The 12500-nt window shown below is 39.7% G+C and overlaps 1 protein-coding gene across 1 annotated transcript in view; it reads right to left on the reverse strand.

Moving 5' to 3' along the window:
• Positions 1-12500, reverse strand: part of LOC134081093 (NACHT, LRR and PYD domains-containing protein 3-like) — a 26706-nt gene that overhangs the window by 4681 nt on the left and 9525 nt on the right. The window contains exons 8-9 of the mRNA XM_062537548.1: positions 5392-5562; positions 1488-1661 (exon numbers count right to left, since the gene is read on the reverse strand). Coding sequence (XP_062393532.1) covers positions 1488-1661; positions 5392-5562 — 345 coding nt within the window. The remainder of the gene's footprint in view (positions 1-1487; positions 1662-5391; positions 5563-12500) is intronic.

Consider the following 12500-nt stretch of genomic DNA (forward strand, 5'->3'; position numbering starts at 1 on the left):
TTGCGACACAACAATGTTAGAGGGATTTTTTGTAGCTCAGTCTCAGTCTTACATTCTCCCTTAAAATGCAAAACAAAAGCATATTATTTTTGCCTAGGCTACCTGTTTATAGAAAGATAAACGAACTCTCGAATATATTCTCCTTCTATTTATCTTGAATGCATGTACAAGACAGGACGCGTTTCGGCAAACAGCCGTCCTCAGCGTCTTGCCCAGGCTACCTGCACAGCGGAAAAATAATTCTAAAGATGAACAGATGTTCAGACGTTTGTCTCTTCAGCCACCTCGTGACATTGTCTATTTGCAGAACCGCAAAACTATTCTTTCGTGAGTGAGGAGTACATTCCCCTTTTAATAGTACATGCATTCAAAGGAACACTCTCAACAAGATGACCTAAAGTTGGACAACATTGCGTTAGCTCGCCATGAGCCGCTACGGTAGCCTATCCTTTCCAATGTCATTATGGCAGGTTTGTTCAGAAACAGCTGGAGTGAACACCTAGCTCTCGCTAGCGGGCTATAGGTAGCCTACCTTCACTTAGCAAACAAGGGAGACTGGGCGTTTAACTCTTTCTAATTCATCTACTATTGTCCTCTTAATACAAAGCCGACGTCCCTTAGATCCAACTTTGCTTGTCGCTTGGCCATGATGCTGCTGAATGAAATCACCTGCTGTGCACATAGACAGTAAAAGAAGGCTGCATGCATGTCGCTGATTGCCGTGACAATAGAAGAAACATGCCCCTCGTCCACAGTAGCCTAGGCTATTTTAGCCTCGATGTGCGCAAAAACTATTTATACTGAAAATTAAATAGTGGTGATATTTCCACATTCATTGAAAAAATTACAGGGAATGGGGAGGGGGATGGCCGTTTTCAGAGGGGGGATGATTTTGACCAAATCAATTCCAAAGGGGGATGCCATCCCCCCTCATCCCCCCTCAACTCGACTACTGAAGGTGATGTATTATTTCACAGAACATGGTCCGCTATATGATTCCCTTGATATAAAGTAATGAAGTAACTCTTTTTCCAGCTGTCTTTATTGCATACAAAGGCATCCACTTGTCCCCCCTGGTCAGACTATCAGAAAATAGATTTTTCAGCTCTCTGTTCTCTCTGTTCCTCTGCTCACCTCCCTGTCTTTCTGTTTTTCTGTTCATCTCACAGCCTGGAATCTGAGAGGTGTTCAAATTCAGCAAACAGTGAAGGTTTGTGTCAAATATGCTTTCTCTGAACAGTTACAAACAAACAGAAAACTATTTGCAAGGGTTCCTTAACATTCGGCTATGTTTGCAAACACACATCCAACTATTTGCACTACTGGGTGTTCCATCAAAGAGACACCAAACACACTTCAGTGTAAAGCAGCTATTACAACACACATTTGAAAATAGGCCACTGCACTCGGTTTGAAGAAATTAATATGGTCTCCACAATGAAGTCACTTTCTAAATGTGCAACACCGGGGTTTCTTTCTGAACATACTTAAGTATCTCCAGTTTACAGGCAGGATCCTCCAGTCTAGCAGATAACAGCTTCAGTCCTGATTCTCCATGATGATTGTAGCTCAGATCCAGCTCTTTTAGATGGGAGGGGTTTGAAGTCAGAGCTGAAGCCAGAAAACCACAATCCTTCTCTGTGATGAGACAATCAGAGAGTCTGAGAAGAGAGAGAGAGAGAGAGAGAGAGAGAGAGAGAGAGAGAGAGAGAGAGAGAGATAATATTGTTCAGTGGTCTAGGAGAAAATGGTCTCATGAAAACACTCCCATAGCCTTTTGTTGTTGATAAGAGATACCCTGAGGAGGCCCATGGTCCTCTTATATGTATTAATTTATAGTTAATCTACTGTAGAATGTTATGTGTGTGTGTGTGTGTGTGTGTGTGTGTGTGTGTGTGTGTGTGTGTGTCTGTCTGTGTGTGTGAAAACACATTAATAAGACATTAGTAAAACATCAATAACGTACAGAACTGCTCCAATGCTCTAAATAAATGTTCAGCCCCCACTGTGCTTGGCCTCTAGCCTCACGCCTAACTGCAAATCACAGCCATGGTGATATCTGCTACCCACACCACTCTCACTGCTGCCATATTGCAAATCACAGCCATGGTGATATCTGCTACCCACGCCACTCTCACTGCTGCCATATTGCAAATCACAGCCATGGTGATATCTGCTACCCACACCACTCTCACTGGTGCCATATTGCTTAATCCACAAACTAATCGTTAAACTCACAAATCGGTTTAAAAGTTTGACTACACAAATGCAATTATATAAGCAATACGCTAAACATGTTCAGTGCTGACCAGTTGATGTTACTGTATATTGTCATGGTTCTTCTCCCTAAGATGATAATAAAATGTATACCCACCTTAATGTGTGTAATTTGCAGTTAGAACTGGACAGTCCTTTAGAGAGAAGCTGAACTCCAGAATCCCCCAGATCATTGTGATTCAAGTCCAGCTGTAGCAGTGAGTTTGGTGATTGTAGAACTGAAGTAACAATCTCACAGGATTTATCAGTGAGTTTACAGTCAGCAAATCTGCAACAACATTTGACAGGATTATGACAGAAGAACTCTACATATTACGCACGGATACTTTGAATCAAATTGACTACATTTAGTGAAATGCACATAAAATGATATCAGTGTAAACAGTGTAGTTGATACTGCATTTAGATTGGCTGATTACTGATTGATTCATGATTCATTTGTTACCTGTAGTGAGAACTTCTGCAGTAACAGTAACAGATCACATACTGTAGTCTACTTGTTAATGTACAGTATGTGTTCTAACAATACAATAGGAAATTGCATTTCTTTATTCAAAAGCAGTTGTCTGCCAATCAAATGTTGTGTTCTGTGTGGAGATCATACCGTACGGGTTAAGGTACTGAATGCATGAATGCAATTTCATGAATCCTCTCTTGCGTGAATGTAAGAATAAATCAATAAATCAATTAAGTAATCAATCAATCAAACAATCAATCAATCAATTAGCAGCAGGGACGGGCGGTGATGAGCACTGTTTATGAGCACTGTCTAATGAAGTGAAATTAAATTCTACACAATATGGCAAAGCACACCGTTCGCTGCATAGAAAAACTCAGTATTAGTGCTCGCTTTGTACATCCAGCCCTGAGTTTTGGCCTTTGCTAGCTTCTTCAAACTTTGCAAACTCAGCTGTGTGATGTTGTTACAAGTATTTGACCGGCATGAAATCGGCATGTCTCAGACTGATCGGCCAGTTGCTGGTCATGGGTGATCATGTGGAAATCGGCAGATTCCAGTCACCAGCTGACCAGTAGGTGCATCTCTAATAAGTGTCACTTAGTGACACACTATCAACCACAATTCTACTGTGCTCAATAACATAAGTGTCACTTTTTGGCACACTATCAACCACAATCCTACTGTGCTCAATAACATAAGTGTCACTTAGGCTGCGTTTAGACTGCCAGTTTGAAGTGACCCAAATCCGATTTTTTGCTCTCATGTGGCACGTATCCGATTTGTGCCACGATAGTGTAAACAGAAAAAAAACACATGAATTCCGATCTCCTCAGATCGGATACAGGCCCCTTTCGTATGTGGTTTTAAATCAGATATGGATCGGATTTGTGTGCATGTGTCTACAGTCTAAACAGACAAATCGGATATTCCAGTGCAATGCGTCCCACACGTCATTAATCTGTGACAATTTTGCGCCTGGTGACGTTATGTTACAATTCCAAGTGGGCGCGCTGGCGGAGCTATTACGTTTCCGTAGACCATCTTTGCCCGTCTCGGTTAGTTGCATAGACAGTAAAAGAGTTAGTTGTAACACCCCGTCTCTGGCAAAATTAACTGATTTTATCGCGCATGTGCAAGCAATTATGATTGCGAGTTATGGATTATTTTTATGTGCCGCGATCACACCCAATGAAAGTTAACACAGCAACTTCAAATATCAGTGTTGGACCAATTGCTTCAGACATGTAAGAAATAAGCAGTTCATCAACTATATAAACAGGTTTTATCAAGTCGATATGACCAAAATAAGCCTATTTAAAGGTTATTGTGATCTAGCATAATACCGTATGGTTTGCAATGGCTAATCACTCATACAACTAGCTTAACAGTCATACATTTGGACCTTTTTTTGTTGATTATATATGAAAACAGATGTTCTTTGTTTAAGCCAGCAGTGTTTTGTGTTAAAATATGTTATAGGATTCACGATTTTTTAGCACTGTTACATGACGCTATACTGTTACAACTGTAGCGTACCGCACTTTTTTATGGCTGCGTACTGTAGGTTGGAACAAAGGTAGCCTACATGTCACTGTTAGGTTAAGTTATTAACAAACTGCAACATATTTGTTACATTTTGTTTCAACTTTCATGGAGTAGAGATGTATGACTCTGTTCTGGTCAAGTTTCACTGCTCTCAAGTCTATCGTCTTTATGTAAAGCTAGTTTGAACTGAAAAAAAAAAAAATACGATTGTGCTGGTTCTCCCCTACAAGAAACGTTTAGCCCATGCGCATGCGGGCCATTTCAAGTGTCTGCAAATGTAAACACACATGATCGGATTTGGGTCACTGGCGAAAGTAGATGTAAACATGCAATCAAAAAAATCGGATATGAGCACAAAATCGGAATTGAGCATATCCGATCTGCAGTCTAAACGCAGCCTTAGTGGCACACTATGAACCACAATCCTACACAGTCCGCTCTGCCCCGTCCCTGTCCATGTTCAAAAAGCACCTTAAAACATTTCTCTTCACAAAGTCCTTTGACCCCTAACACCCCCCCCCCCCCCCCCCTCTTATTATAATATTTCATCCGAAAAATTTGACTCGGTGTGGGCAGGTCTTAAGACACATACCGGTATAAAACACCAACCAGGTTTGGATTTCGTTTCTCTGATGCTCCCAGGTGCCACAGGATTAAAAGACAAAAAATGGCAGGAAAATGTGTGTGATTAAAGGTTTGAAGAGCTCCAGGGTTGGCTGTACTTATCCAAAATGTTCACAAAAGGATTTAAATGAAAGCTCAGAGACTCCCCTTTAAAATGACACCAAACATAACAAAATAAAATATTTCAGTGTTCTGCTTGATTTATACGCAAAATTTCTTCAACCTTAGTTTACATTATGCATCATAACTCAAAACAGCTACTTTTGTCAGATGGCCATCATACATAATTGAAAAGCTGAGATTCCAGGCTTTCAGAAAAGGTATGGTAGCCTTTGCCACTTTTTCGGTAACAATCAACCCCTCTGGCTCACGGACTATTACTGTGTACAGGCCTTAAGACACACACAAAACACCAACCAAACCATATTGTGCTACGCTAGTCATGATAATTATCCTTTACAAAGACATGACTGACTAACACCAACCTTAAGGTCTGCAGTTTGCATTGGGGACTAGACAGTCCCTTAGAGAGAAGCTGGACTCCAGAATCTCCCAGGTCATTGTGACTCAGGTCCAGCTCTATCAGGGAGTTTGGTGACTGTAGAACAGCAGCCACAATTCCACAGGACTTCTCTGAGAGTTTGCATCCAGCAAGTCTGCATAACAACATGAGAAAGGATCAAATATTACAGAGATGGATAAATGGGATACAAGGTGCCCCAATAAATCAACACCTTCAAGTGATCTTCTGCAGGTCATTCCCATGCCAAATCACACACACACACACACACACACACACACACACACACACACACACACACACACACACACACACACACACACACACCTGAAAGGTTGGTAATGTTATGAGAGGACAGAATTGTGTACATATAAGCAATTTAATAACATAAGTGTCACTTTATGGCACACTATCAACCAAAATCCTACTATGCTCAATTTTGAGAGAATATTTCATCTGAAAAATTGGACTTGGTGTGTACAGGTCTTAAGACACATGTAAAACACCAATCAAACCATAATGTGCTATGCTAGTCATAACAATTATCCTTTACAAAGACATGTCTGACTAACACCAACCTTAAGGTCTGCAGTTTGCAGTGGGGACTAGACAGTCCCTTAGAGAGAAGATGAACTCCAGAATCTCCCAGGTCATTGTGACTCAGGTCCAGCTCTATCAGGGAGTTTGGTGACTGTAGAACAGCAGCCACAATTCCACAGGACTTCTCTGAGAGTTTGCATCTAGCAAGTCTGCATAACAACATGAGAAAGGATAAAATATTACAGAGATGGATAAATGGGATACAAGGTGCCCTAGGAAAAATCAACACCATCAAGTGATCTTTCACAGGTCATTCCCATGCCAAATCTCTCTCTCACACACACACACACACACAAAAAAACACACACACACACACACACACACACCTGAACGGTTTGTAATGTTATGAGAGGACAGAGTTGTATACACATAAGCAATTTATTAACATAAGTATCATTTCATGGCACATCATCAACCACAATCCTACTATGCTTACTTTCCTGTGAACATTTCATCTGAAAAATTGGACTTGGTGTGTACAGGTCTTAAGACACATATATAACACCAACCAAACCATAATGTGCCACGCTAGTCATAATAATAATCCCTTACAAAGACATGTCTGACTAACACCAACCTTATGGTCTGCAGTTTGCAGTGGGGACTAGACAGTCCCTTAGAGAGAAGCTGGACTCCAGAATCTCCCAGGTCATTGTGACTCAGGTCCAGCTCTATCAGGGAGTTTGGTGACTGTAGAACAGCAGCCACAATTCCACAGGACTTCTCTGAGAGTTTGCACTTAGCAAGTCTGCATAACAACATGAGAAAGGATAAAATATTACAGAGATGGATAAATGGGATACAAGGTGCCCCAATAAATCAACACCATCAGGTGATCTTTTGCAGGTCATTCCCATGCCAAATCACACACACACACACACACACACACACACACACACACACACACACACACACACACACACCTGAAAGGTTGGTAATGGTATGAGAGGACAGCATTGTGTACATATAAGCAATTTAATAACATAAGTGTCACTTTATGGCACACTGTCAACCACAATCCTACTATGCTCAATTTTAAGAGAACATTTCATCTGAAAAACTGGACCTGGTGTGTACAGGTCTTAAGACACATATAGAACACCAACCAAACCATAATGTGCTATGCTAGTCATAATAATTATCCTTTACAAAGACATGTCTGACTAACACCAACCTTAAGGTCTGCAGTTTGCAGTGGGGACTAGACAGTCCCTTAGAGAGAAGATGGACTCCAGAATCTCCCAGGTCATTGTGACTCAGGTCCAGCTCTATCAGGGAGTTTGGTGACTGTAGAACAGCAGCCACAATTCCACAGGACTTCTCTGATAGTTTGCATCCAGCAAGTCTGCATAACAACATGAGAAAGGATAAAATATTACAGAGATGGATAAATGGGATACAAGGTGCCTTGATAAATCAACACCTTCAGTGATCTTCTGCAGGTCATTCCCATGCCAAATCACTCACACACACACACACACACACACACACACACACACACACACACACACACATAGGGCTGGGCGATATGGAAAAAAAAATATCACGATATGTTTTTCCATATTGATCGATTCTCGATTCTTATCACGATACAGTTTTGCAGATGCTGCTAATGTGAGGGACATCCTGAAGCTTGAAGAAACAAGAGATTAGTGCTGAGTAGTATGACCAAAAATGTTTATCACTGTATTTTTCAAAACGGTTTTACAGTATATTACTTTTCCATGCATAATCAGGTGTTCTCAGCATTTTTTACTGGATGAGCGAGGAATTACTGCAGTAGAGACTTAGAATGGTCTATTACTGTAATGATGAGTGAATATTGTAGAATAATTCCACACTAGTAGTAATAAAGGTTTACATGGCCCCAAAAATGATGCTGTTTACAAAGAAGAGGCACTCATGATTCTAATGAAGTGAGGAATCAGAATGCATAGACAATTGCAGTCAAAATACAGATCTTTTACTGTGCAAATTTCACAAACATATTTTATAAACCAATACTTGCAATAGCCTACCAACTTGCAATAATTATACTTTGGTTCAAGTTCAAGCTCAGGTAGCCGTACATTACAGTTTTCAAGTAAATCTAAAAAGGAAATATAAAGTGTGACTTACTGTAGGGTCATTCCACCTCAATTCAACAAATGCCTTCTGCTTGACCATCTCAGATTTCCTTCAAAATTTTACCACCTGAAGAGTAACCATTTAAACTGGCTTAGCCAAAATATTAGATCGGTATACTTAATACATCCAGAGAAAAACATTTTTGAACATGGTACCCCCCTTCTGATTTTTGGCACATTGGCGCCCTCATCTAGATCTGCAGCAAAGTTCAGATGTCATTATCTCAAAAAGTGTTCAAGCTAAAGACTTCAAATTTTCTGTGAATAATGATTGCTACCTATAGATTCCACATATTCATTCGTAGGCCGTATGTATTGATACTGACTGTGTTTCAATCTTGTGAAATCAGAAGAAAAATGGCAGATTTTTTTTCAACCCCCACATTGGGTGCTCCATTACACAATTTGTAAACAAAATGTTTGACAAATGGTTATGTCTCTCTACAGAGGTGTTTAAGCTGTCTTTGAAAAAGTAATTAAGAGGTGTCTATATCGCTTTTTGTTGGAAGTATTGTAACACAAAACTGAAAAATAATCAATTTGGATGATATTGTATCTCCCCATTACAGAGGTATGACACGCTATACCAATGAATTGAACACATCTCCAGAAAGAGTATGAAATGGGCTTTCAGACTGTGAAATTTCAAGATGGTATTATGGCTGCAGTTATTAAAAAACATTATTTTAAATATTGGTCTATTACAACAATTAGCGTTGCTTTTTTGTGCCATTATTTAATGATCTCATAATCCTTGTCTTATTCCTAAGTATCAGATGTTTATGTCTCATACTGTTAAACATTTATATTTTCATTTACTTGCTGAGTGATGAACTAATAAAATATTTCCTGTATTTCCGAAATAAATTGCTGCTGACACTATTTAATGCCACTAGATGTCACTGTTCATGGATATCAGCAATGTGTCGTTATAGTAGACCAATATTTCAAAAATAACATTTCAATAACCATAGCCATAATACCATCTTGAAATTTCACAGTCTGAAAGCCCATTCCGTACTCTTTCTGGAGATGTGTTCAATTCATTGGTATAGCTTGTCATACCTCTGTAATGGGGAGATACAATATTATCCAAATTGATTGTTTTTCAGTTTTGTGTTACAATACTTCCAACAAAAAAGCAATATAGACACCTCTTCATTGCTTTTTCAAAGACAGCTTAAACACTTCTGTAGAGAGACATAACCATTTGCCAAACATTTTGTTTCCAAATTGTGTAATGGGGCACCCAATGTGGGGGTGTGAAAGAAATCTGCAATTTTTCTTCTGATTTCACAAGATTGAAACACAGTCAGTGTCAACACATATGACTTACGAATGAATATGTGGAATCTACAGGTAGCAATCATTATTCACAGAAAATTTGAAGTCTTTAGCTTGAACACTTTTTGAGATAATGACATCTGAACTTTGATGCAGATTTAGATGAGGGCGCCAATGTGCCAAAAATCAGAAGGGGGGTACCATGTTCAAAAATGTTTTTCTCTGGATGTATTAGGTATACCGATCTAATATTTTGGCTAAGTTAGTTTAAATGGTTACTCTTTAGATGGTAAAAGTTTGAAGCAAATCTGAGGTGGTCAAGCAGAAATTTTCTCTAAAATCCGTTGAATTGAGGTGGAATGACCCTGTACTAGTTAAGAGACTATTTGCATGGGCTTGACTACTTTTAACAACTGAATATGAAATTCTCCGCTAATGCTTACTCTGTCAAAATAGGCTATCAAAAACATGCTGTATTGTTATTGTGTGGTTTACATATAGTGTTAGTAGTGGGCGAACGTTAACAGAATTCACGTGGATGTCTTGTTAGCCTACACAGCTTCGGTTCGGTTCGCTAGGCAAAACGTTAGTGCACTGATGACAGTCAGGATCATGTCACTGCCAGCTAATAATTGCTTCACTTGCTACCTGGATAATTTCAGCGGATATTATTAGGGTAAGATGAATGATAAGATCATTAAGCTTTACTGTGTTCGGTGGGTTTTTAACTAACATCGTACTAGCCAGCTAGTTACAGCTGTTCAGCAGAACAATCTTTTCTGTAGGCTACCGGAAAATAACTTTCAATGCAGTAAGTCCCATAACGTTTTTCTTTAACTAAGAAAACCATAAATCCGTTATCAAAGTAAAGATTAAGCCTTAAACGTCATACTGAAAGGGGAAAACATCCAGGTGTTTCTGCAACTCTACTGTTTACTTTCACCACACCTCTCAAAGAAGCGCAGCTTTGAAAAGGGTCCGTCTGAAACACTGTCTCTCGGTGCAGCTTTCCGAATGTTGAATATTAAAAATTTGGATCGAATTATATGTCCCAAGCATATTATCGAAATCGTTAAATTATTTATCGCGATCCCGATTCGAGATCGAATTATCGCCCAGCCCTACACACACACACACACACACACACACACACACACACACACACCTGAAAGGTTGGCAATGTTATGAGAGGACAGAATGGTGTACATATAAGCAATTTAATAACATAAGTGTCACTTTATGGCACACTATCAACCACAATCCTACTATGCTCAATTTTGAGAGAATATTTCATCTGAAAAATTGAACTTGGTGTGTACAGGTCTTAAGACACATGTAAAACACCAATCAAACCATAATGTGCTATGCTAGTCATAATAATTATCCTTTACAAAGACATGTCTGACTAACACCAACCTTAAGGTCTGCAGTTTGCAGTGGGGACTAGACAGTCCCTTAGAGAGAAGATGGACTCCAGAATCTCCCAGGTCACTGTGACTCAGGTCCAGCTGTATCAGGGAGTTTGGTGACTGTAGAACAGTAGCCACAATTCCACAGGACTTCTCTGAGAGTTTGCATTCAGCAAGTCTGCATAACAACATGAGAAAGATAAAATATTACAGAGATGGATAAATGGAATACAAGGTGCCCTAGGAAAAATCAACACCATCAAGTGATCTTTCACAGGTCATTCCCATGCCAAATCTCTCACACACACACACACACACACACACACACACACACACACACACACACACACACACACACACACACACACACACACCTGAACGGTTTGTAATGTTATGAGAGGACAGAGTTGTATACACATAAGCAATTTATTAACATAAGTATCATTTCATGGCACATCATCAACCACAATCCTACTATGCTTACTTTCCTGTGAACATTTCATCTGAAAAATTGGACTTACTGTGTACAGATCTTAAGACACATATAAAACACCAACCAAACCATAATGTGCTATGCTAGTCATAATAATAATAATTTACAAAGACATGTCTGACTAACACCAACCTTAAGGTCTGCAGTTTGCAGTGGGGACTAGACAGTCCCTTAGAGAGAAGATGGACTCCAGAATCTCCCAGATCATTGTGACTCAGGTCCAGCTCTATCAGGGAGTTTGGTGACTGTAGAATAGCAGCCATAATTCCACGAGACTTCTCTGAGAGTTTGCATCCAGCAAGTCTGCATAACAACATGAGAAAGGATAAAATATTACAGAGATGGATACATGGGATACAAGGTGCCCCGATAAATCAACACCATCAAGTGATCTGTTGCAGGTCATTCCCATGCCAAATCACACACACACACACACACACACACACACACACACACACACACACACACACACACCTGAAAGGATTGTAATGTTACGAGAGGACAGAATTGTATACATATAAGCAATTTATTAACGTAAGTGTCACTTTATGGCACACTATCAACCACAATCTTACTATGCTTAATTTTGTGTGAATATTTCATCCTAAAAATGGGACTGGGTGTGTACAGGTCTTAAGACACATATGAAACACCAACCAAACCATAATGTGCTATGCTAGTCATAATAATAATCCTTTGCAAAGACATGTCTGAATAACACCAACCTTAAGGTCTGCAGTTTGCAGTGGGGACTAGACAGTCCCTTAGAGAGAAGATGGACTCCAGAATCTCCCAGGTCATTGTGACTCAGGTCCAGCTCTATCAGGGAGTTTGGTGACTGTAGAACAGCAGCCATAATTCCACAAGACTTCTCTGAGATTTTGCATTCAGCAAGTCTGCATAACAACATGAGAAAGATCAAATATTACAGAGATGGATAAATGGGATACAAGGTGCCCCGATACATCAACACCATCAAGAGATCTTTCACAGGTCCTCCCATGCCAAATCAAACACACACACACACACACACACACACACACACACACAAACACAATACACCTGATACACACTTGATTAGATTGGCTGATTATTGATTGATACATGATATATTATATTTGTTGTTTGTGAGAACTAGTCCCTCTGCAGTCACAGTAACAGG

Source organism: Sardina pilchardus, chromosome 1 (assembly GCF_963854185.1).
Source record: "Sardina pilchardus chromosome 1, fSarPil1.1, whole genome shotgun sequence".
Taxonomy (NCBI): domain Eukaryota; kingdom Metazoa; phylum Chordata; class Actinopteri; order Clupeiformes; family Clupeidae; genus Sardina; species Sardina pilchardus.